Source organism: Dermacentor albipictus, chromosome 1 (genome assembly GCF_038994185.2).
Source record: "Dermacentor albipictus isolate Rhodes 1998 colony chromosome 1, USDA_Dalb.pri_finalv2, whole genome shotgun sequence".
In the NCBI taxonomy this organism is placed as follows: Eukaryota; Metazoa; Arthropoda; class Arachnida; order Ixodida; family Ixodidae; genus Dermacentor; species Dermacentor albipictus.
In genome coordinates, this window is record NC_091821.1 from 173,482,714 (window position 1) to 173,510,006 (window position 27,293).

General features: G+C 48.0%; 1 protein-coding gene across 1 annotated transcript in view; it reads left to right on the forward strand.

Moving 5' to 3' along the window:
* Positions 1-24,044, forward strand: part of LOC139060114 (uncharacterized) — a 29,145-nt gene extending 5,101 nt beyond the window's left edge. The window contains exons 4-6 of the mRNA XM_070538971.1: positions 18,704-18,770; positions 20,020-20,060; positions 20,697-24,044. Of these exons, the coding sequence (XP_070395072.1) occupies positions 18,704-18,770; positions 20,020-20,060; positions 20,697-21,125 (537 nt within the window). The 3' untranslated portion in view covers positions 21,126-24,044. The remainder of the gene's footprint in view (positions 1-18,703; positions 18,771-20,019; positions 20,061-20,696) is intronic.
* Positions 24,045-27,293: the final 3,249 nt, after the last annotated feature.

A 27,293-nucleotide genomic window follows, 5' to 3' on the forward strand; every position in this document is an offset into this window, starting at 1 on the left:
GGGTGAGGACTTGGCGGGTGCGTTTGCCAGGTGCCTGAGCAAACGAAAAGAAAGGCGCGCTGCTGGGTCCGGGGTGACAAATGTTACGAGAAAACGCTCCGCAACCGGTAGATGACGTCAAATACATTCCACGATAAAAAGACACACAGCGCGCGAACACATAATACGAATTGAACGTAATACGAGGCGCATGCCTCGGCATACATCTGTTGGTGATGCCGACGCTGAGAAATAACGGCATTTACCAGAGCCCGGCGGACTTCTCCCGGAAGCGAGGAGAGTCAATCACGCGCCACTATACGCTCTTCAGTGCGGTCTCTATACACGTCGCAGCGTTCATCGGTTCTTCCGAAGTCCGCGCTCACGTGTACAGAGAGCCGCGCGGCGCCGCCAGCGACTGCTTTCATGATTTTTTTTCTTTCAACCGTGATTGCATCTATTCGCAATCCGGTCATTCACGATCGCGCGGTTCCGAAACGTGGCCGGGCCCACGAGTGGCCTGGTTGTCGGAATCCGCGTGCATACGCGCGTACACGGCCAGCTGGCATCGCCCCGCGGGCACCGGTAGCGTACGATTTCCTGGCCGCGCGGTCGACCACCACCAGGAAGCGGGCAATCACGCCAGCAGCACTCGAGACTTGATGAGCGTCCCCGAGTCGCGACCTTTACGCGCCATCGGCGGTCTTTATTTATCGCCGCCGGCGGCCTGGCGAGGTCTGCGTCCCACATAAAACCCGCTCTCCGACGCGCTTTGGCGGCAAATAGAGGAACCCGTCGGGACGTTGCTTATGTATGCGCTGTTCGGCCGTGTCCTGACGCTCCAAATGCGTGCACGCACCGCCCTCGCGACCTGAGCGAGTCTCGCGCGCGCGCGCCCGGTGTAAACGAAAGTGATAATAACATCGCGAGTACATAGCTACCGGTGTCTGCCTCTTTACGCTCGACATCTCTCCGACGCTGCACGCGAAGCTGCGGGCCACCCAATAGGCCCGAGAAAGTGGTGAAATGGGACCCGTGGCATTCCTGAAATATATCACTATAGCCAATATTTCAGTTGAAAACACTACCTGCATCAAACAGGCCTGCATTCATCTATTCGTTGCCCTATATTGTTAATTTTTTAGCACAGAAGTCTTGCGGTAAATCCTCCTAATATGAAGAGAGAGAGAGAGAAAGAGAGAAAAGAAAACGGTGCGGCAGCCAACTACACATGACGTCACCGCGCTATGAGCAATGAATGCCCGTGAGCATATCCGATCGCTGTTACGGCGAACACCACTACGGAGTAAATTGTCGTTTACACGTGGGGACGTTCTTGCATCAAATAAATATCAAGCCATCAGCTTTGGGTAAAGAGTACACACGCAGATAACCATAACTGATCCTCCTGCTATTATCAATTTACAGCGAAAAGTTATGTGATAGGAAATGGAACCGTTCATGTTATTTCGCTGGGTCAGTCGTTCGGTCGCTCGCCTTGGATGAGGCATGGCACAACGTAATAAAAAAAAAAAACCCGAAATGTCTTTGTGCTATTTTCACCTTGACTTGGTCAGTGACTGCAATTTCTTCATCATCATGTTACGAAATTTCCGGAGTCCTCCACTACAGCGTGCCTCATAATCAGAAAGTGGTTTTGGCACGTAAAACCCCATTATTTAATTTTAATCATGTTACCTGACCAGATGAACTTTCGTCGAACCCTTGACTACATTTCCTACAGAACTAACTACGGGCAAGACCTCGTAATCAAAATTCGCCGGTTTGCCGCGTTTACGTCCAGAATAGCCGCCTTCAAGTGCCATATGCCCTTCGACCATTCGTGCAAGTGGAATGCCTTGTCCCAAAAAGTCTGCGCTTGAAGACACCGGTTGCATCAGCGTGGGGCCACAAGATAATTCGAGACGCCGAGAGGAAATCATTGGCAGCAAGGGTTCATGAATGCCGACAGAAAATCAATGATTTGGAAACGAAACGTTATTCGCGAGGCGCCAGCTAGACCACGCCATTCTTCAGGACTTCCCGGACGTACAGCTTCATGCAAATTTCATGGCGACGATAAGAGACCGCCAGTGCAGGAAGTCGCAAGAAAGTAAGCTCGACGCTCTTAGGCCGAAGGAACCCACCTAAACCAAGGAAGTCATCCTCAACTTATCCTCCTACAAGCCAACTGAATCTGAAGCTGCCGTTCTGCGCAAGGGCTTGAACTTCAACACTGGCGCCTCACCCAACCCGGCAAGAGTAATCTGCGCCGTGGAACGCTCCGTCATCCAACTTCCTTCCGAAGCAAGAGAAGAAGCTCGCACCCGCGCCATTGGTGTTCTGTCAAAGTGGCGGATGCGCAAACCTCAAGCCCGATTTTCCCCTGCTGAGAAACAATTAAGCCATCGAGGGCCTCAGGAACACTGCTTCTATTGCCATCCTTCTGGCAGATAAGGGAAACGCCATCGTGTTGCTCAACAGAAGTGACTACAATGACAAAATGAAGGATTTGCTCTCAGACGAGGATACCTACGTCGCGATTCAAAAATACCCGACGGTAAACCTGCAAACAAAACTGCAAAAGCTCTTTTCCAAGGTTTTTAAATTTGTACCACCGCAGCAAAAGTATCCCTACCATCTCCTCTTGCCAACTAACGGGTCCGCACCTGCAATATACGGATTCCCGAAAGTTCACTAGCCGTGTGTTTCACTATGGCCTATTGTCGACTTCACAAGGTCACCGCTGTACCGGTTGTCAGGTTACCTACACCAAGTGCTGGGCCCGCTCGCCGGCAAGACAGCGACGCACATTTCGAATTCTTCAGCCTTCGTGGAGAAAGTGCGCGACATTTCCCTGTATGAAAACGACATTATGGTGTCATTTGACGTAAAGTCGCTTTTCACTTCAGTGCCTGTTGACCTGGCCGTAGCTACGTGCAGAGATGTCTTGCTGGCGGACGACACGCCCGCTGAGCCCACCCCTTTGGAAGTACAGGACATTTGCGAGCTTTTAGACTTTTGTTTGAGCAAAACCTACTTCACTTACGACAAACAGTTTTACAGGCAGATCAACGGAACTGCCATGGGTGCTTCCAGTTCCATTACTACCGTCAACTTGGTCATGGAGGTCATTGAACAGAACGCCCTCGCTGACTTCGCTCCCGCGCCAAAGGTTTTTCATCCGCTACGTAGACGACTGTTTCTGCATTATGCGAAGGCAGGATGCTTCACGCCTCCTACGTCTTCTCAACTCAGCAGACGCAGCCATACAATTTACTACAGAATACGAGTGTGACAATAGCCGAGTACGTCAAGGAGGGGGATCCTTGACGTACTCGTGCGGCGAAGTGGAACGAGACTCATTTGCCGTGCATAGGAAGGCGACTCATACCTGCCGGTACTTAAACTTCAATTCATATCACCCGGCTTGCCACAAGCAATCCGTTGTCTCATGTCTCGTGACGCGGGCCACACGCATCTGCTTAAGTGACCACGAAATGCAGAACGAACTTAAGACAATTCGTCACGAATTATCCAGGAGCAGGTACCCTAAGAAGTTTGTTAACAAAATGGAAGCTTGTGTCCTCTATCCAAAACCGTCTCCAGGCAAGTCGTTCACGAAACGCGCTGGTGTCCCATATGTGCCTGGCGCCAGCGAAGCTCTTAGCCGCGTATTCTCAAGATACGATCTTAGAACAGCATACATGCCATCCAACAAGCTGATAAATCAGCTTGTTAAAGTAAAGGATCGGCTTGAAAGCAAGAATTACCCCGGTGTCATCTACAAGGTACCATGCGCAGAATGCAGCTGCAGTTACATCGGCGAAACCGGCAAATTCACGAGAAATTAAAAGAGCACCAAAGGGACGCCTCCAACAAGAAAAAAAGCCTCGAACGCCCTTGCCGAACACGCCGATAATCACAGTCACGGCATCGATTGGGAAAACACTGCTATAATAGCTAAGGGAAAAAATCTGATGACGCGACTCTTGTTAGAATCTTTATTTATTCAAACTACAGACAACAGTATCAACAGGACTGATGGAAATCTGCCTGCCAACTACACGCGTTGTCTACGTCACATTTTGGCATAAAGACGACTTGCGGCTCTTGCCCGCTTTTAGTGTGATCAAGGAACCCGCACGGGTCCCGAAACGTCTCTGTGTTATTTTCACCTTGACTTGGTCAGGGACCGATATTTCATCTTAAAGGAACAAAAAAACTACAAGGCTTACTGTCTTTGAAAGAGAGAGATATATGTTACACGCGGTAATAGCCTATATGGGAACCTACATTTCCTGTGATAAATGCATTTACGTTTACAAACCTTTAACAATGCGTTTATACCATCTACAATTATTGACACCATATTGCAGTTTGTAGAGAATCCTTATTATTGTTAATTTATTAGTATTACTATTTATTATTTACAGGCCTTACCTCTAATGAGTGTTCCAAGTTTACTATTCATCGCATGCATCCATGCGAGCGTTTTAGGTTTATTATTCAGCACATAAAAGAAAAAGGGGGGGGGGGGGGCTACTGCCAAGCTGCGTGCTCCTTTGAATTGTCTTATATCCGCGAGTCTGCAGAACTTCCTGAGGTGGCAATGGAGGGTTCCTCTCAAGATCAAGGGTGAGCCTCATAATGTATCGAGGACCCGTGAACTTATGGGTGCTGTTCGCAGCAATTGATCTGCTACTCGTCGCGGTGGCTTAGCAGGTACAGCGCTCTGCTGCTGAGGTCGCGGGTTCGAATCCTGCCCGCATTCTGATGGGATCGGAATACAACCACGCTCGTGTGCCGTGCTTTGGGTGCACGTAAAATAGCCTCATGGGGGCTCGAAGTTCATCCGGAGGACCCCCTCAACTACACGGCGACTCTCGCAACCCGCGAGTTTCTTTGGGACGTTAATCCCCGTAGTGTAATTCAATTAGTCAACTGACTCAAATATTCGCTGGAGTGAAGGCTTTATTAAATTATAAATAATTCGACGGACGCTATTGGCTTTCCTTGTTGGCGCTCCGCTTATCCCGAACTACGCCACAGAGCTAGCCGGCTTTGTGTACCGCCCAGGTTCATTATAAGCGGGCTTTCAGCAGCATGCCGCGAGGGGTCACGTGCTTCGTCGAGCCGCATGAGCAGTCGCCGCTCGCGTGCCGGGCGCCATTAGTTGGGGCGTCACCGTGTGGGCTGCATTTTCGCCCGACGGTTGCCGCGGTATACGTTCCGTTTAGAGGCATTCAAACAAAAGGTTCATTTAGCGCGCTCGCGTCGGCGAACTTTGGCGGGACTTGCGCTGGGAGACCGCGGCGCTCTTGACGTAACGAGCGTCGCCGTATATGCGCGCTACACGCACACACTGCGCGCGAATGGTTGATGGTGCCCCGGCGCGGAAACCATTTCGGCGAACAGCCTTCCTTCCCTCGGAAGCGTGAATCTGTGCGTACGGGAAATATCGCGGATAGCAAGCGCGGGTTCGCCAGAGTAAGCTAAAAAAAAGGAAGAAAGAAAGAAAAGAAAAACATGGGAGTACCGTTAGAGTCCAAAATGGTGTCGTGACTTGATGCTCCGGAGTTTTCGGTGCGCTGCACTGAAGGAATGAGTCGGGTATATGTACTGTCGATCCCGGCGGTGCCAGTGCTCATTTCGGATCAGGGATCGTGCCAAACACGTTCTGTGCAGCGTACGTGTTTGGACCTGCCGCGTCAGCTCAGTGGCTATGGCGTCGCGCTGCTGAGCTTGAGGTCGCGGGTTCGATCCCGGCAGCGGTGGTCGCATTTCGATGGAGCAATATGAAAAAAAAAAATAACGTTCTCGCCGACTAAACTGCTGGTTCTCAACAAAATTCTCTCTCTCGTGTTCTTAGATTTAGGTGCACGTGAAATAACCCCAGGTGGTCAAAATTAATCCGGAGTGCCCCACTACGGCGTGCCTGACAATCAGATCGTGCTTTTGGCACGCAAAACCCCAGAATATACATTATCTTATGTTTGGTGTACGTGTTTGAAGAAACGAAGGCGCCAGGTTCTCTAAACTCGTCCATGACGAGAAAAAAGATGTGAAAAAAGAAAGAAAGACAAATGTAAGAGCATAACTTCGGCTAAAAATCTTCGGGTCACTGTATTCTGTGCGTGACACATTCTATCGGCTCTGCAGAGCACTGTTGAGACCAATGTGGACATTTCGCTTTGTGCTCTTGGAAGCAGCAGGAGCGCTACATGAGCTTCGCTGCAGATCTCACCGACAACGTTCATCCTTCGCGCAGTTGTGGGGCACATCCAGCGGCTACATTTGCACATGCCTCGACAAAGTCAAATACCTCCTCTGTCGAAAGGCTGACACCGGACTGAGGCGACCCGTTTCTCTGTTATCCGATAGCTTCTTAAATAAACGCCTCTGTCATCTAGGTGCCTATTCGTTTATCTTTAAAATGCCAGGGGACACATATTAAGCGCATCCTACATGCGAGCACCCTGCATGCGTTGAATGGCGGGTGCGTAGTGCTATCATATTTGCCGTTTGCACCACCGCTTTTATGGTCACCAGCAATTTCCCACCGGATGCAGTCCACACATCTTCAAAAAACATCCGCATCATTTCATACTTTCAACTCAAGAATAATGAAGCGTTCGCATGCGAGTGCAGCAAATTTTAGACGAAAGAAACTGGGGGGCGTGATCATCAGAAGCAAAATTCTAGGCCGGAAAAACGATGAAATGGTTTAGAAAAGAAACTTTGCCTGATTGAGGTCGACTCGGAAAGTCAATATTCCGAAATCATCCGAGCTAACTGTGGAGTCGATCACCGCCTATCTGCAACTCGATTCCGGCACCGTGGCAGGAATGTAATTTATTCGTTGGGCTGTGGATATAACTTCTTTTAACACGGAAGTGCTTTACGCTGGGCTCCATCGAAGTATCTGTCCCATGTCGGTACCTCACGCAATCATCATCACGCAAATCCGTGAGATGGCGATACTTTACCGTTTTGTGCCTACCTAATGGTTAGGGAAATAAGTATAGAAAGGTTTGCTTTATTAAGGTAATTTGCTCTTGATGGCGCATGTTTGTTGCAATGAAGATATTTAGGCATCATTTGTTTTCGTTTCCCCTGATTATTCTCGTAGAAAAGACGCCTATGAAGGCAGTAAAGATGCTAAAGTGTCCTTTGGTGTCGGCCCAGCTCAGTCGGCTTCTACGGGCGACGGCATTCGTGGCAGTGTTCGCTTTTTCGAAGGTGATTCGGTGAACCGCTGGGCGGCGCCGCGGCTGCTCACGCCGTGTTCTCGCGTCTGATGCCCTTTGAATGGGCGCTCGCACGCGATACCTGTTCGAGATGTCCGTAGCGAAAGTCCGCTATAACTGCATTTCGTAGTAAATTTTACGGACACATATATTCCAGGGGTTCCCGTCTTAGAAATTCTGCTTAGCAGAGATGACTCCGGCTAACGCTTGGATTCGTTTCAGCTAATTTTAACGTTTCCTAAAGTGAGTAATTAAGAGGCAATTGATGAATCTTTTTTTTATTAGTGACAGTAACGTTGAGATTTCTCACGTGGGTAATTTACACCTCTTCCAGAGATCTATCTGCAAAGGCGGAAAGGCGCTAGGTGTCGCAAGTGATTTTTAAGAAAGCGTGTTCGAATTTAAAACACATACACAGACTCGCGAACGAACACAGCCGGATCGTTTTATCCATATTGCTCATTTCCTTTCCTTCCAGGCAGACTTGCATCGAGTTATTGCGTGCATTTTGTATCTCTTTATTTTTTTATTCTTTGTATAAACTTTTATAGCCTTTAGCTCTTTCCCCAGCACAGGGTAGCCAGCCGGTTCTTCCACTGGCTAACCTCACTGTCTTTCCTTTTCTTTTTTCTCTCTTCTTCTTCCAGTCAGACGCTCGTGGCGAGGAAATGTAATTTGAAGAGTTAGACTTCGTCACTTCGTCACTGTAGGTAGGCGTCGCCTACTCTGCTTAATTCAGAGTTGTGCAAAAAGTAGTAATTGACAACACACACAAACACACAAACACACAAACACACACACACACACACACACACACACACACACACACACACACACACACACATTCAACCAGCAACCTCCTACCGAACTTGTTTCAAAGCTTACTAATGCCAATCAGTGAGCACTTTCTTTTTTCTGTGCATTTTTATTTGTATTCCAACTAACAAGAGGCAAGAAGCTTATGAACTTATTGTGCGGTGTATGATGTGGGACTACCATTCATTTTACGATTTTTGTTTAAGGTAACCGCAGCGCTAAGTGTTCTTCATTCAGCCACAACGACTATACTAGACGTATTAACCGAGTTCTTCTGAACATATCACGACATTAAGTGAACCAAAAGAGGAATCGCTTAAACTATCTATTGCGTATAAGAGTTGCAGAAACATGCCTTTCTTGTTTGCCTAGCCCGAAATAAATACTGTTTTTGATCTTAATGAAACTGAAAGTTTTTTTCTCTATTTCTCGGCAAGAGAAAAACAATCGAGATAGAGCATAGGGTGAGAACGTCATTTACTAGACAGCGCCGTAAGCTTAACGTGAACAGAAATGACAAGCGCTTATCCTGTCTATATATGTCCTCCCCTCTCCGTGATCGTGTTTTCGGCGATAAATTCATTATCGTTCGACCGGCACCAATACCCAACAGAAGGTATTACCAAAAACGACAAGTTTCAGTCTTCCTGTACAGCGCGTTATTTCCACGTTGGTCGAATGAGGCAGCGGAACAGAATAGGTGAACTTCCGCCTTGCAAGGACTTTCACGTCTCTTTCGCAGACAGCCATGTGAGAAGTGTGACAGTGTGACTAAATCCCGCTCGGCTACGTGCTCGCATCCAAAGGTTTCCAATCGTTGTAGGCATACAGCTAATGTCAAGGGTATAGTCACCCAGGTTTTTAAGGTGTATGCATGCGCTCGAGTACTCCTGCATATGCATCATCGCTCTGCACGGTAGCAGTGCCGTGAAGAATGAGACAGCACAAGCGAGGTCACGGAGGGGCAGAGTTGAATTTTAGAATGCGTGATGGGAGCCACGCTGTCTTTTGCCGAACCGGTTGTAAGGCAACCGAAGCAGCAGTGGGCTCGCCCATCTCCCCTGTCAGAAAGCAATAATGACCGGGCCAGCTTTTGAAACGTAGTTGCGTTTGTCGATCCCCGTTGGCTATTTCTAGAGCCTCGATGAAACCACAAAGAACGAGACGCCAGCTCAGCCAGCGCCGATAAACGCGTGCGAACCCCGTCTCTGGCACGCACGCACGCACGCACGCACGGAGGGCGGACGAACGCGCAGCCGAGAATACGACGACGGCGGAGGAAAGGGGGCGTGAGGCAGGGGGCCGAGGCTGCGCGTGTCAGGGCTGTCTCCTTTGAACGAGTCGAGAACGTGCGATTCGCAAGAAAAACAAACCGACCAGCAGGAAAAGGGACCAAAACCGAGCGAGGAAACAAGCCAGGCAGCCGTCGAAGCTCTCTGTGCACCGTGTGCCCCGAGCCTGCGCTCGCATGCACTCCATTGCACGCGTTGACCAGCGGAACCGCGAAAACGACTGGAGCACAAGACCGACCGCGGGGTAGCGAGCGATCGTCCAGGCAAGGGTTGCCGCACCTCCTCGCTGCCGCCACTGACGGAAGGACGTCAGGAAGAGATGCGGGGGAGGTCAGGGAAGTCGCGTCCCAGCCAAGAGAGAGTGCACCGAACATCGCGATGCCCGCTGGTCGACCCGGCCGCCGAGGAGGAGCCCCGCAAATAGGCTCCGGCTGCCCCGTGACCCCTCGGCCGGGCACCGCTCGGCGTGCAGCACCGGCTGAATGGACGCCACTTTTCCTTTCGTCCGCACGGAGAGCATTTTGACGAATTGTTCTCGACGCAGTTCGCCAATGGGCATCTCCGGTGGAAAGGAAACACTGCGGCCCGCGCTGGGCCACCCTCGAGAGAAAATAAAGATAAAACAAAGCTTAGCTCGGCGGATGCTTATAAGAGATAGTTCGCCTCCTGGAATCCTGCTTTTTCGCGACCGTTCGCCTCACTCGCGGGAACTTGGGACGATCCGTGAAGCATCGCGCAACAGTTTCACGACACGCGTTGCGGAGCTGTATAGTGCGCCGTCTCCGACGCCGATTCGGATTTCCCACTCACTTCTGTGTAGTGACCAAGTGTGAAGGTAAGCTGTGGTGGTCGGTGCCAGCGCGGTTGGACCAATATTTTCGCGATAACCCGTTTTGGAGAGAGTGACACATTTCTTTTCTTCACATTTTCCTTAATTGTGCTGTTGTTGTAAAATGTTTTGAGCAACTGCGCGTGTGTATGACTGGCCTTTGTTCTCAGGCCTCTGTATTCAATATAGCATTATTTCCTTTAAATTCCCAGAGACTGTTAAGAACGATGTTCTTCACTTTCCCGAGATTCGGAGCGCTGCTAAAGGAGCCCTGCAATAGAGCCTATAGTAGCAGATCGTGTCACCCACGCAACGGCTTCAAAGCTTTTGGTAAAGAGTGTACATAAGCAACACTGTTTTGCTATCGGCTTGTTGCTTTCCCTCATTTTTTGAAACTGTCACTCTAGCAGTGTCACTTTCTTGCTTCTCTTATGGGAAAGACGTACTTTCGGACCCCTGCACTATGCAACCATTGATGCTTTTGTCTTCCGGAACAGAGGGAAGAAGAAACGACGAGAAACGAGACCTTTCTCGTGCGTTTCTTTCTTCGCATGCACTATGTGCTATACAGGGTTGTTAGCGGTGCAGGATATTTTTTTATACCGATTATAGGCGTGATGTGATGAACAACCGCACGTGTTCGCATTGCTAGTACCTTCCTCCCTCTCCTTTCTTTTCTTATCATCCCTTAACCTCCTTCCCCTCTAGTAAGGTAGCAAACCGGACGTGCATCTGGTTGATCTCCCTGCCTTTTCTTCCTCCTCCTCGTCCTTATATCACTCATTAATCTTGTGAATCGACGTCTTATCCTAAACATACAGGTTCCGCACGAGAAATATAACACCGAGTGATGATTTTAATCTTTTTATTTTTCAGGCCATCGTTTGCATTGAGGGTTAATAATATTTTACGTGACAGCAGCGGGAAAAGTTCGGCAGAATCCTTGGTTATCGTTGAAGGGGCAGCTAATGCGTTAGCACTGGCTGCCTCTTGACGTTAGTGAGCAGTTTCTTTTGCTAGGTCTTGCTTATGTTCACGAGCAAGCATCAAGCAATCTCGGCGCTCATGAACGGCCCCGATCTCGCTGTGCTTGCCCATAGACGGCAGCTCTTTTCGTTGCACTCGACATCGATTACGCGCCAAATGTGTCCGTCCGAAGTTCTTGACACATCAGTAGCGCCGGCCGCACGGTTCGTGATGATGTTCCTGACACACCACCGCAACAGAACAAGCGTCCTCATCAAACTATAGGAGACCGGAGTTGTCCGCATGCAATAGTCCAAGGTGGTTCTTCCGCGTATAACGTGTACGTTTCTCTTTTGCTCTTCTCCTTACTTTTCTATTTTACCGGCACATTCTGAATCTTTAGTCAGATATGTGCATGAATAAGGAGAAATGGGAAGGCCTAATAAGGGACACTTGAGCCCAGGATGCAGCTCGAGCAACGACACGACTGCGAATAGTGCCGCAGGCTTGCACGGATAGCCATATTCTGGATAAGCGATGGCATGCTGAAATACTATTAAGCGAATACGGGCAGGACAACTAGAAGCGAATCGACAAAGCTTTTCGTTCGTGAGAACAGCTACTCATGTGCCCATCGCGTTCGTTAACGATACGTTTGATGTGATCACTGGTCGCCACTTGTTCTTACGAACAGCTCTTGCGTACGAACTGTTTTGTGAATAAGTGCCCTGCTTTTCGCCTTCCAAGCGCAGCGCCACGCGCAAGCCATCGGGTAGAATTGGCACTTGCTCTGCAGTGCTTTGCTCCCATTCAGCTTCAGTCGACATCGCTTTGGTGGCTCGTCCCACCATTTACATAACACACGATGTCATTGTTCAGTCGCTGCTTCATGAACGCTCATTTGTCGGCGGCTCTGCTGTATTTTTGCCTGTGCCATTGCTTTGCCGGCGGATGAACCTCTACATTACGCGCTTCCGTGCGTGTCGGCTTCGTCTACTTGCTCGCTCAATATGCAGTCTAAGGACCGTTATGGAAGCAGTTCGCTTTGAATATGTAAATGTATCAACACTCATGCGCTTTCACCCTGGACAGAAATCGAGCAGACACGAGGACTACGAATGGCTACTATAAATGTTAAAGCATTTTGCATTGAAATATACGAATACAGTTGAGAACGCGCAACATACAAACCTAGTGCAGTGTGCAGTGGCACCGCCAACGTTAGTTGCGCGGTCAGAAACAATGTCGCAGTATCACTTGAAAGGCGGAGCATCCATTGCGATAGCAAATCATTCGACAGCTATGCGTAGTAAGGATATTAGTTTTATAGGCCTTATAAACTCGTAAACATACGCTTACCAACTAAATTAACAAGCATTGTGTCACATGCGCACATGCAAACATAAGCACATTTCACTCGATGAGAGCAGACACTCGCTGTGAAAACGCTGGCACGTAGAAGAGCGGCAGCAGAAGCGAACTAATTGCCCTTCGTGCTGCCTCTCGCTTCAACGTGAACTTCAACGGGAACACGAAGCCATCAACCCTCGGCGAGCATAGACTCTACCCACCCCAGATCGCTTTCAAGATAAAAGACCGTTTTAGCTGGCTGTCCGCACCCACCCACGCACGCAGCGCGGGAGGGTGTGCGCACGTAGCGCAACGCGCGCGCACGAAACGGCAACAGTTGGCCGGACGCAAAAGTTGAGAAGGAGGTTGCTGACTTGCACGCGCAGGAGCTGGTAGTGTGCTACTCAGCGCCGCCTTATGCCGCCTTCTGAAATTGTGTAGCAATATTAGCCGCCACCAAGTCAAACCACGAGCCGTAGTCATATCTTCCGCAAGAGCCATATCGAAAAACGCTCTCTCGTAGGCACGTGAGAACACGCGAGAACCTCCCGCAAAGCACGCAGAGCCCGCAGCTTTTGAAAAGCTGCGGGCGCACTCAAAAGACCGTGCGTGCTCCTGCGTACTGCGCACGCGCACTGTCGCCTCCGTAGCTTTCCTGCGGACGCAGAGCTGCTGCGGACGCCCAACTAAAACTCTATAAAGCCTGCGGAAGACGGTGTGCTTCCTCCCCGCCTTCCTCCTGGTGCCCGCGAGAACGAGCCGCCATGCTTCTCGGCTCATCGCACACACATTCTCTCGCATCCTCAGTATACGGCGCGCGGCCGCGATGCATAGCACTAGGAATTTATACGGAACATCACGGCGTCGACAACGCCGATGGCGAAAGTGCGCTTGGAGTGTCCATAGAATTGCTATCGTAATAAAAAGAAAACAAGACATTGATATGCGCTCGAGCGTTGAACATACGGGAGCTGTCGGCGACGTCAGTGGTGTGCCGGGCAGTTTCACCGACCTACTGCGGCGGCGGGGCTCTACCTTCTCCGCCATCAATAAATCTGTAGACGTCCCGCTATCATCATACAGTAAGAAACAGTAATGAATTTGTAGTGAGACTGCGGGGGCCATGAACAATGGGCCCATTTACTTCATATTTCTACGCAACTAGTTCTTTTCGCTGTTTATAACTGTATCTTGAACGATGTGCTGTGGACCGGTGAATCACGTGATAAAATTAAATGCATGGACGACACGAGTCCTTGTACCACGAAGTCGCAGACTCGCGCTACTGGGGCCGGGCTCACAAATCTTTTCATTCGCAAGTGATATTTGCCATTAGCCTTCCGCCTTCGCTAATGATGTGTCCCAGATCACGCGGTTAGCTGGCATCCGCTCTTGCGAACAGTTCTAGCGCACGAACATTTTGCGAATACGGAGCAAGGCCTGTTGTGAGCTCTCAACTTCTGCCACTTTAGAGTGTTGCACGTGGTATCCCATATTACACAATTTAAACGTGATCAAGCTTTCTGGATATGAATTGTTTATGTCGTCAACTGTTGATGAAAACAGTAACGTTTTGGCGTTTATTCGCCATGACCTCACTTACATTCATCAGCCTGTGCCACCTAGCTTCGATAATCAATATATATGCCTAACAATACGGAAAAAGAATTTTACCTTTACTTTTGCGGTCGCCTACCTATCTCCATCAAGTCTATTTGGTCACAAAAGACTACGAGACATTCTATCATCAACTCCCGATCCCTAGGTTATTGAGGTTTCAACGCCCATCATACACTCTGGGGAAGTTCGAAGATCAACGCGAGAGGCAGAGCGCTGGTATCTTTCGCCTCCAGTAATGAACTTTGGCTGCTGAATGATGGAAGTCCTAAGTTTCTACGTGGCTCCACATACAGCAGCTGTCTTGGCTTGGCTTTTGTCTCACGAAGGCTTGTCAGACGTGCTGAGTGGTTTACGGACATGGAGACGCATAGAAGCGACCATATCCCCATGTACGTCAAGACAGAGGATTGACCCCTTCCAAAATACGAGATACGATCCAAAGAGTGGACTGGTCTAAATTTCAGTCTGTAATGGAAGAACACTGCGACGCCAATCCATCTTTCGACTTGGAAGAGGCAATCAAGAGCGCAGTGCAAGACACTATGCGTACTCTCACATGCTCTTCGAAACTGACAGAATTTGATATGGAACTAGAACGACTTCGAGAAATCCGGTGACGTGCTGAACGAAGATACCGAAGTACGACGACAATGGACGATTTACGGACCGCCAGACGCACGCAAAAGAAGATCCAGCGCCGGTTGGACAAGCTCGAATCGCAACGTTGGACTGCCTTCTGTGAGTCGCTAGATCCACGCAAGCCTTTATCGCAACTATGGAGAACGGTGCGCGGTCTCCGGACACTCCCCGTACAGCGGTTCCCATTCAAGGCTCTTGCCGTCTCTCAAAAGAGATCGGATATTGACGGGGCAGAGGATTTCCGCCTCAGATTTTATCCGGCCAACTCACAGCTCCCAATATTCCAACGCCTTCGTGTAGTTGTCCCCCACCACGAGATCACCGCATGGATCTACCATTCTCAACGCACGAACTTAAGGAAGTATTAGGTTTCTGTGGCCGTACATCAACGCCAGGACCTGATGGAATTTTCTACCGAGCTCTGTTTCACCTGGGTGAGCGAGCGAGAGGTGCTCTCCTTGAGCTGTACAATGAATCTTGTAGAGATGGTGCGCTACCAAAAAGCGGGAAGATAAGTCGCCTTGTTCCACTGCTGAAGCCTGGCAAGTCGCCGTCGGAACTCTCATCATATCGCCCGATCGCTTTGGCAAGCTGTGTGGGCAAAGTAATGGAGACGATGGTCCCAGGACGCCTGGAGTGGTACGTGGAGTACCACAACACCTACCCGGATGCCATGGCGGGCTTTAGACGAGGTAGATCATCGATCGATAACGTCGTCGACCTGGTCACCTACATTCAGCATGTGAAATGCCATAAGCGTCTCTGCGCTTCTTTGTTCATCGACGTCAAAGGGGCACATGACAACGTTACGCATGAAGCCATCCTCTCTACTCACGCAGACGTAGGTGTGGGTGGTCGGATGTTTCAATGGATACGGAGCTATCTATCCATGCGATCCTTCTTTGTAAGCCCCGAGGAAGGCCATACTTCTCTACATTATAGCTACCGCGGCGTCCCCCAGGGCGGTGTACTTAGCCCCGTGTTATTTAATCTAACACTAATTGCTCTCCTTGAGCACGTGCCAGCCACAGTCAGGGTATCAATGTACGCGGATGACATCTGCATATGGACGTCGGCAGTAACACGCCTACAGTTGCGAGCGAGAATTCAGAGAGCCGCCACCCAAACTTCTATCTACCTGCGTAATCGAGGCCTGGAAATTTCCTCCGAGAAATGCACACTAGTGCCATTTACGCGCAAACCCATGACAAACTACAACGTAATTATAAATGGCCAAATAATACTTGTTCGATCGTACAAGTTTCGAGGTGTCATAATCGACAGGGACTTGTCATGGAGCCCTCACGTACCAAACGTGAAAAAACAGTTGATATGCATCTGTCACCTGTTCGAGTTTCTCACTGGCAAGACATGAGGAATGTCGACAAGTTCCATGTTACAACTGTACCGGGTGTTTTTTCTAGGCTTTCTGCGATAGAGTTTGCCAGCAATAACCACCGCAGAAAAAAAAAACGAATCTACGCACAATACAGTGTTCAGACTCAAGCGCTCCGGATCTGTCTAGGCCTGTCTCGGAGTGCATCAACAATGGCTACGATAGCAATCGCTAGAGACCACCTTGTCAAGACCCACATTGAAATTGAAGTGCTTAGGACCCACATAAGGCACCTAACCAGGACTCCTCGTCACCACTTAGTCTCCGTACCAGCGGACAGACCTCGCACATCTTTCAGCCAAACGATAACCGCACATGATGAATCATTGCGAGCTTGTTTTACTCTGGCTGCGAGACCTTCAATTCCTCCATGGTGCCTCGCTCAGCGAAAAATCAACCTCACAATACCTGGCATCACGAAAAAAGCAGATCTATCATCACCAGCCCTTAAACAGCTCACGCTACTATTTTTGTACGAGAAGTACTGCGACTCTATGCATGTCTACACTGATGGGTCTGTCCTGCCAAACAGCTCCGCGGCAGCAGTCGTGATACCAGCGAAAGTCAGAACAACCAAATTTGAGACGACTCACGCGACAACGTCGACGGCAACAGAGCTCTCAGCGCTCTCTGCTGCCCTTCATTACATTGGTAATGAACCGCCACACAAGTGGACGATCTTCTGCGAGTCAAAGGCGGCCCTGCAGTCTCTACTGTCACCTTTACGACGCGGACTGCACGAGCAGCTAATATTTCGCATTACAGAGACGTTACACCGTATAAGTGATGCAGGACATAAAATAACTTTCCAATGGCTTCCAAGTCACTGCGGGATTATCGGCAATGAACGGGCCGATCAAGCTGCCCGTTCAGCCTATATACAGGTTAGCACCACGTACCAATTCCACTTTCTAGAACTGACGCTGCACGGAAGCTCCACCTGCTTGCTCGGCAGTGCACCACGTCGAAATGGAATGACCCCCTTTCAAGAAATTCTCGACTGTACACCCTTGATCCCAGGTTAAGTCTTCGAGCGCCATCACAGCTTCGTCGTGGAGACGCATTGCTTTTGCATCGACTGTGATTGGGCGTTGCCTTTACCAAAGCCTATGCATTCCGCATAGGGATGACCGACACCGCAACCTGTGACCACTGCGGCCATGAAGAATCGATTGACCATATTTTGTGCGCCTGCCCGCAGTATATAGTTCACAGAGGGAATGCCTTCGCCACAAACTTGACCAACTGGACGACCAACCGCTATCGGAAAACAAATTCTACAACATCGAAAGGACCTAACGTCACAGAAGAAGGTCGTGCAAGCGCTATGGCGCTTTTTGCGATCTACTGGCCTTTGTGAACGTGTGTGTGTGTGTGTGTGTGTGTGTGTGTGTGTGTGTGTGTGTGTGTGTGTGTGTGTGTGTGTGTGTGTGTGTCTCCGTGTGTGCGGGTGTCATTTTTTCTAACGTTTTCCTTTCTGTACTCTTTCTTAACCCCTATCCCCCGTGTAGGGTAGCAAACCGGAGACTGATATTTTGTTAACCGACCTGCCTTTTCTCTTCATCTCTCTCTCTCTTTCTTTAAACGTGCATAGATCACGGCCCGATAGTGCACGCCGGAGCGTAGTGGAACAGAAGAAGGGACGGATGGATAGACGGACAGAGCAAATACAGTTTCGTGATATGACTGCTGTAGCCAGTACAACTTTGTCCTCTAGCATTTCCATATACTTCGCCTCAGCAACTGGCCTACATTGCCGTGGTAGCGGGGCATACCAAAGTGCCTTCAAAGTAATCAAATAATTTAGGTTCCGTATTTTATGACTCCCATTGTACATAATGGTGCGGTCTGACACGTAACACGAGGTCTTTGTGCATACACGGTGGTTGAATATGAAAGGGAATGCATTATCGATATTCAAGCGATAAACGACATTTAAACTTTACCTGCTGACGCATGTAACGCAATTCTAGCCTTGAGGAAACTGACCTGTGGTACTTGCTCGATTTCAACTTCGCAACCAAGGACATTTGGCGGTCCTGGTAGTAAATCAAGTGTTTCCCTTCATATTGGACCCGCCTATGTCCCAAGTAAGATGCTCCGGTGACCTGGGCTAGAGTTATTTGCGACAGACGGTGTACATTCTTTTCTGAGTGGTTGGCGCAACCGACATTTTTGACTAGAATGCAACAACATATAGAGACGGAGTATCTTTGTGATCAAGAGCAGTGTCACTCACCTTCAATCTTGACGTGCTCCCCTCGGTCAGTATTCTCAGAGGAGTACGCTGTAGAAAGCGATGGCTAACTTCGAAGACCAACATGTTATTTGCGAATGCAGCCGGCCGATCACAAAAAATGAATTCGACCTTCCCACGAAACAATTAGCTAACTTTCTAGCTTTCATTTGTGAACCAAGAAAAAAAAAAAGAAAGGAAGGGAAGAAATAATAATACATTAAACATCGTTGAATAGCGCCTCCGCTCTTTTATTTCAAAGTGTTTTCTCTGATGAGATCAGTGGTTTGCTTGTGATAGACACAAGTTTTCTTTTCATTTTTGTTTCAGCTGGTCAAGTATTATCCCCCAGAAAGTTCACGTGGCTTCGTTATAATGAAGATCTACATAGTCCTCGGTTAGTGTTCTTTTTTTTTTGTCTTTGCAGCAATACATGTTGAGCCATGCTGTGTTGAAAAGGACAGCAGTAATCATCCGTCAGTACGCGCTATAGCGGACTGTCAACGTTGATCACTGATTTCCTTCATACACACGGCTTCGCCTTTATTGCTGTCAATTCGTGCCAGAAAAAGCTTATAGCTTTTGGCGAAACCCGACAACCAGATAAATGGCTGTATGAAAATGTTAGCACAATGAAATAAATAATAAAATGAAGAAGAAATATGGTGGTAACTAAAAGCTGCATATGCCTTAGATAATAAGCCAATGGGCGTCTTGGGCGCCTTGTCATCAGAAAAATGTTCATAAAGTACTGCAAAAGAATCAGCACAGTTTCTTGAGGATTCAATCATATCTAAATATTACTACATCTGATTACATTACATTTAATATCAGTTAAGCCTTCCAATTATAGATGTGCGTATACTTCTATCTGGAAACCTACATAATCTTGTTTCTATATTTCCGTATAGCTCTTGTTTTCGTGTTCGCGAGTGTTCTGTTTGGAGTGGGACATTCCTAACGGAGCTGATTTGCACGTGCGCTGTGACATTTCTATTTTTTAAGCATAGCTGATGTAACTATTTTCTTTCCCTCTTGTTTGTAGCATTTGAAATGTTTCGTGCGTATTTATCGTGTTGGGTTATAAGGGTATCTAAAGCCACCTACAGCCGCCAAAGCTCATGAACACAACTAATGGTAATAATAATTTTAAAAATATCACTGCTACTGCTTATTTGTTGCTTTGTAATATGTACCAACCTGTTAAAACTACTAAAACGCGAGGTGGGACGTTTGAAACAAGATAACATTTTCTTATTTATGAATGAGTTCTATACAAGACATTTTCATAAAGAAGCATATACGCTTCGTTTCTCCATCTCCCACCAGCATCCACTCTCTTCTTTTTCTGCACGAAAGCAAATCGCCTCAGACAAAACAAACGACGCGCTGTCAACGTTGACGAGATAGCCTACACGCCGCTGCAGCCTAATGTAATTAAGCGATTGTATCGCTGCATATATACGGTTTTGTGAGATTAGCTGGAACTTCAACGAGATCTAAATAATAACTGTTTCGTCGTTATGCATACGCAAGCTCGTTCAGTACTCGCGCCATTTTGTTAGATGACACTGATACATGTACATTAACCAAACTGACCTAATATCGTGTTTTTGTTTTGTTCTTTCTTTTATTTTTTACAAAAGCGTTCATGGCGGTAGCCCAGGCTTCAAAAGTCCAGACGAGGGTAAGTTCGCCGTATAAACCCTCCTATACCTCTTAAGAGTTTGCGATATTAGAAGACACTTGAACATGCATGAAATGCGGGATGTGGACAACGTGAAGTAACTGTGGCATTCCGACAGGTTTTGAATTATTGGGCGTTACTGAGTTTTTCGATCCACGGTAAGTGTCCTTGCATCGCGCAAGCTTTTTGTAAAACTTAACGAGTATAGAACCGTATTTCTTAGAAACTAAGAGATAAGATGCGAATGCGTTTTTTTTTTTTCGAGTCTAGTAGCCGCGGGCTCGTGCGCTGGGCTATTTTCCCGTTCAGTCACTGTGCGCTATTCACGACCAATTTGTAAACGTACACATCAAACACGCTCTGGCAATTCTGTTATTTATTTATTTATTTATTTATTTATTTATTTATTTATTATTTTTAATGCACAAATTTGTTAAATTGGAGTCGCTGGGTGAAACAGCCACAACGCTGACGGCTCAGTTTTCAAGCGTTCGCAGAGCGCAGTTCTTCTACGGCAAGCTGTATATATCACATGGACGAACATAGATAAGCTCCAGCCATCTCATATTCTAAATACGAAGTGACATGGCGTCGGATGCAGCGTGAACTGAGTGTCTCGCACCCTTTTTCGAGCAGACCCGCCGTGCGGCGTACGAGCTCCCCGATGGCGTAGAGTTCGTGGTGGGCGGCGTGCAGACGACCTTCCAGTGCGAGAGGAGCGGCTACTTCGCCGACGTCAGCAACAACTGTCAGCTGTTCCACATCTGCAACGAGATCTACAAGGAGGACGGCTCAGTCGAAATGCAGCAGTACAGCTTCTTCTGCGGCAACCAGACCGTGTTCAACCAGCTGAGCCTGACGTGCGCCCATCCCGAGGAGTCGGTGCCGTGCCAGAACGCGCCTGACTTCTTTTACATAAACGACAACATCGGTCGCATCGACACGCCGGCCCACACCGAGGACGACCTGCAGCGTGCCGCTCCGCTTGTGCCGGGCTTTCAGCAGCAGCAACCGTTCGCGGCCGCCTCCAACAGGCACGAAACCAAAGTGTCACCTCAGAAGTGAACTCGCTTTCGGAGTTGTAGCCCCGTTGTCCATTTGCTACCGTTATCGCACGTGTTTTTTTCTATGCTCATGTAAAGCTTCTGTACATGTGCACGCGCCCACTTTCCATCACATGCTGAAACCGAACGCTGCGTGATTCAACGATATTTTGCGAATCGCGATTGAGATCCTTGAGGGAATCGGTCGTGGCACAGCAAAGCGTTCAGAATTTGGAACGCTCGTATTTCTTAGTTGTTTCTTACTGTGTTTCTCAGCCTTTTCAAGGCACTTTTATAAATTTCAATTTGTTGCTTGGCAAGAAAAGGACCAGGAGAGCTGTAGGCCCGTCGGGCTTATATGATACAGTAATAGGATCGTGTTTATACGATACAGACCCGCTGACCACTCACCAATTGCGCTCAAAAGTTCGGTAAAAATCGTTTTCACTGAGCATTGAAAGTGTCTGTGTGAGAAGGGCGCAACCTGGGCTCGGGACGTGAATGAACCCTCCGTGGCATCGTTGTATACGCAAACCTACTGATGCTGTAGCACTCTTTCGCTCCTGTGTACCATGCATATAATACCACCTCCTTGCTCGTTCGTTAGCACAGCGACAACGGTCTTTGCTTCCTGGTGACACCATGCATGTCGCTTGCTTTCTGCGCTTTACCAGCCCACTAACGCGAACGAACTTAGGTGCGGTACGAAGAGACAACATGGTGTCGCCACGGGCAACCACCACTACATGTCTTCTTGTTTGCATGGGAATGGTTTCTGGCAGTTTGTTTCGCAGTGTGCATGGTCGGCGCGCCTTATTTGTACAACTACAAAAAGGTGAAGTCGAACAAAAGAACTTGTTGCTGGGAAAGCTAGTGCTGTTTGCTACACATGCTTTTTAACCGGCGCGAAAAACAGACGCCACACAGGTAACACGCTTATGTGTGTCGCGTTATCCGTGTGCTGTGTTTTTTCCGCGCCGTTAAAAAGAATGTATAAGTGGCATCGAAGCCGTACTCTCTGTTACCGGCGCTCGAAGTTGCTATGCAAGCCTTTGGCCACTGACTAGGCGGCTCTGCTATGTTCTTGCATATGCTCTTGCGTTACATACTGTTAAAAAGGTATTTGGGATTCGCAGCGTGCAAAGTGGTAGCTAGTACCTGGGGGATAGGCGTTCAGGCTTGGCTATAAATGATGTAGCGCTAACCGGCTTGGCTGTAGGGCAGCACGTCAGCTTTCCCAAACGAGCGGTGCAACTGCCTTAAATGGTCAACTACAAAGATTTGGTCGCATATGATTGGTCATTGCATGAACCATTCCACAGTCGTTATCTAATCCTGCCTGGTGATGGGTTATGCGCATGTGTAATTGAGTAAGCTTAAAGAGCGGACGAGCAAATCCCACCAAAAAAGTTGTCAAGCAAAAGTTGGGGATCGCTTTGCCACTGTCGTGTTTACTGTCAACTACGTTTAAAATTCTGTTAATTGGATCTCTTGTTCAACTTGGGGCAGCTGCAAGTTACCTTCACCGACCTTGGGATCATTCTTCACTCACTAACAGCATCTTTAAATGAATCCTTAGTAATGCCACTCGGGCGACATATAAGTTCCCAGAAGGCGTGAACTTTGTTGTTTGTGTTAGAAGCTATTTAGGATGACTGTTCTCCTCACATACTTACTAAAATATAAGTGGACTAAGGATGACTTAACTCACTGAACTTCAGCGCTTGTTTCATTTTGCTTAATCTCGGTCACCTGTAGCTGTTATTTTATTGCCACATCACATTTATTTCATTGCCCATCATCTAATCTCATCGCTGAAGTGCACATGACGAAAGAGTACGCCAAAGACGCAACCGCATTAACGATGTCGAGAGACCAAACCAAAGCTTTGAAAAGCTAGCTTACTTTTCGTGTGTGTGCTCAGGGATGTCATTCCCTGGGTGGCCTTTTCACTTTCCTACCCGTCTCACGAACATAGCTACCGCGATCACTGGTGTAAACATTAAGGATCACAATGGTGGAGAGAAAATTGTTAACCACACTGTAACCACGTAGCGACTTTTCTTTAGGACGTCACAGCAAGCTCCGGGGAAGTGCTTTCGGCAAGTCAGGGCTAAATGAAAGCGCGACTGTCATTATCAACTGCCACAATGGCTTTGGGAGCAGTACAATGTTTGGTTGTGATGGTGGACCACTGGCTCTGTCAAGCACATTACCTATGCCATCAATAGCGTAGGAACACACAGTGAAGGCATGTGAGCGACTCGTAACAGCTGCGCATGTCACGCGTGGTACTATCGGCTAATCCAGTGAGCAAAACGTAGTTAATAAGCGCAACACCAAGTCGCAAACGGCATAACATGGTTTGTCGCGTCATGGAAACCCAGGCACTAGACGCAGTTGTCGCTTAGATGACAACAAACGTAGACGAGATGTGATAAAAACGTTCCACTCCAACACGGGCATTCTACAATCGCGAGCTATAAAGATAAGGCCAGCCGCAGCGTCAGTTCGCGAAAGCGGAATCAATACTCACCAACCGCAGTGATTTGCAGATTAGGCGACTTAGTCGGGGCGGTCATTCCCAATAACAACAGTGCCCCGGAACCCTTTAGGTGTACTGCGATATCAGCGCGTTGCATCTCGTATTACTTGGATTGAGAGTCGCAGAAGACGGTCCAGTGTTGAGGCAGCTCTTAACAAGTGAACTCAAGTGCAGCTCGTAATGTGCATCCGCAGACGAGTGACTTAAGATGCTCTTTATTTGATCTAAGTCGACGTCGCCGAGGTGACGACTGCAGTTGAGCTGCACCGAACCATCTGCGTAAACACGCTGCCGCGCTCTGTGCGCTAGTTTGCTTGATTGAAAGCTCACACCGGCACTCCAGCGGCTTTCTTCTTGATACCTGGAACAGTCAGCTGTATCTTAAGCCGGTGCAGACACCACAAAGCTACCAACTGTCGTGCAGTAGGCGTGGATTGTGAGGGTAAGTAGGCTTGATGTTCAGAAAGTATTTTAGCGAATGTTGTACGTGGCATAATTGCTGGCAGGTATGCAGTAGGATGAGAGGGAAGCCAAAGAGATAGAGAGAGCTCTGCTTTGTAAGCAGAGGTCGGCTGGCGTAAAAGTGATCTGCTACATGATATACTATGCAAAGGAGAAGGAATGGGAGAGAAAGGCCCTGGAAGGAGGGCAGAGAAAAAAAAAACACGACTTGTTACCTAGATTGTATTGCAGATTTTTCAAATGATATACATTTGTCCTAATGACGCAGGTTTGAAAGCCAACCAAATGATTCAAAATAAGTGAACAAGAAGATGAGGTCTTGCCGCGCTTTAATGAACTGTGCCAGGGTAATAACTTGCGCTTTACAATTAAACAACCTTGATAGAGCGTTGCCATCTTTATCTTGTATAGACCCATTTCTCTACTGTACGCACTGCAGTTTAGTAGAATGTGTTCAACCGATTTCACATAGCCGTAATTTGGCAAAGGTATTGTGTGTGACGTTACGTTTTAGTCATTGGTAAAGTGTCTCTAAATCCATGGGTAGACGTTTTGAGAGCTTTGGGTTAATGCAGAAAAGAAATTCATAGTGGCCAAGTGGCGAAGACAAGAAATCCTCCAGCTCCTTAAGAGCATACCGCTTTGTTAAAGCAGATTCAGTTTTCGTGAAAAACAATTTTCTTAATCTTTTGCGATTGTAATCATGTTTAGCTGCCTCAACCGCTTTTTCTTTCACGTACTACGGGACGCCTGCCATGACCATGAGTGTCACTGGCTAACACTCCTAGGGCTAGGTCAAGTACACACACACAAATACCCAAGAAAGAGGATGGGAGGAGCCTCAGCACAATTAGCAGAGCACCGCACGCGTAATGCGAAATAAGTGGGTTCGGCTCCCACCGGCGACAAGTTGTCCACTTTCATTTCTCGTTTGCTTATTATTTCTACATTTCATTTAAAAACCGCAGTTAATTTCCCCTATGCTTTCGTAGGCTTCAGTGTCTCTTGACTTCATGTGATTGTGACTGACACAAAATTGAAACCCTCGGTTATGGCCTTCTCGTTCATTTAATCTAAGCCACTGAAAGGTTATGAGGTTGTCAGTATTATATGCCAAGTGGTGCAAACTATTTAAGGTCACTAATATGCAGGTTGGTAAATTTTGTGCGCAGTCTATTGCAAGTTGTCTTCAAGGCTAAAAAGATTGTGCAGTGCTTTGGAAGATGTCGTAAGAGTTACCTGGTTGCCTCTCCGATTGCCTACACGCTGTCGATGATGTTGCTATTTCAAGGAGACAGGAGAAAATGTTTCCCGTGGAAGGCACAAACTACAGGAAGATCTTTGAGGCATTGATGAGTCATCAGCAAATATATATATGTCGTGTTTGAGTATTTCGTGCAAACGTGGGCAACCAGCGCTGAAACTTCGTGTACCAGTGCATGCACAAAGAGCCTAGCGGCCGGAGCCAGCAGCTTTCACTATGACGTGCTGCAATTTCGCGCCAGCAAGTTCAGCGCTATCTTGAGGTGTACGCGTGTCCAGCTTCTGACCTTACATTGGAGCCCCATAACGTTGTATGTAGAAAGCTGCTTGGGGCATAAGTTTACTTGCCTGCCGATACTGGAGATGTATATGCTGTCGTATACGCGGATAGGCGACACTGTCCCCTCCATAAAAGGCACTGTGGTGACATTAATTGTGGTGCTCAATTTGGTTTGTATTGCAAACAAAATGTACCCCATGACCTGACCGAATTCTGACGTTTTTTTCTTTTTTTGTGTGTGTGTGTGTGTTCTTGCGATGCGACATAGAAAATGCTCCTACGCTTGAAACACATGCCTGAGACGGATACGGGTCGTTTCTTTAACTCAAAGCGGACCAAGAGGAAAACGCTTAGCTATATCTACGCTTCCTAAACAAGACGAACATTGCGGAAGTCCGAGGCGGATGCGCAAGAACTTATTCCACGCCACTTCAAGGTTTTCTTTTTCTTGTCGTTGTTAGGGGACAGCCGTTGTAGTAATGGAACAGTTTTTAACAGTATACCGTTCTCGTAGGCGTTGTAGGAGATGTACCATGGAGTCGCTGCCCCATCACTGTCAAACAAGGTACCTCATCAGCTGAGTAGCGTTTTACCTATGGAGTCCGTGAACGGTTCCGGTCAAATGACGCCAAGGAATCTATAAGCCCGGTTGTAAGGAATAGCTCGACCACTAATTATCAATGGACGAACGCCGATTGTATCATATACCAAATATGTGCTCGCAGTGCATCAACAGCATTGTAGCTCAATACATTAATCTCGCACCATGTCCACAGTTGCTATTAAAGACGCACTTCGTGGGAGGCCAAGAGACGTTCTGAGAGTGTCGAAACCTCTGTATATACATTGCAATTCTCTGGGTACCATTCCAAGCGCGTAATTACCATCTTCTCTATAACTTTGCCTGCGCGCAGCTGACCCGTGACGTATAGGACGATAAGATGACAGGCCCGACGGATAGATTCCAGGCTTGAGGAGTGGTCCAGGAAACTGAACTCCCATTTGGTGAGGACCAAGCCAACCATCAAGCCATGATTCCATTCAGGAGTAGAGAATTACAGGAGGAGGTAGCGGTCCAAAAATCTTAGCGGAACCCGTACGCGTAGGAACATTTGCGAGCCGACCTCATCCTCATAAGTACACACTCGAATTAATACCAGTCTTTGTCCCTTCAAACCTTCGACGCAAGGACCTCGAACCTGTGAGGCAGCATGTTATTGTGTTCAATTTGAATAAGTTTGATTATGACCGAAGTTGCAGGTGAAGAGCCACAGTCGCTGTGCGCTTTCTGTGTGAAATGGCATTTTCATTTATTTTGCGCTATGTAGTACTGCCGAGACGTAGAAAAATTACCCCAAAACAGTCAGAACACAGTTGTTGCGTTAGTGCGTTTGACGCGCCCAGTCTCAAAAGTGCCACACAGCGCAACACAAATTAAATGTAATCAACTAGCCGCTTTCTAAACACTTTATATGGCGCGATTTAGGACAGCTTGTTCAATCTTGAGCCAGAGACATGTAAATCAACTCGTCCCGTGCCGGTACCCTATCCTAAAGTCACATAATCATGTATATTCCTCAAGTTATTGCAAGCTCCACTTAGTGTATTAACCCCGAGTGAACATGTCTAGTGTTAGAAGA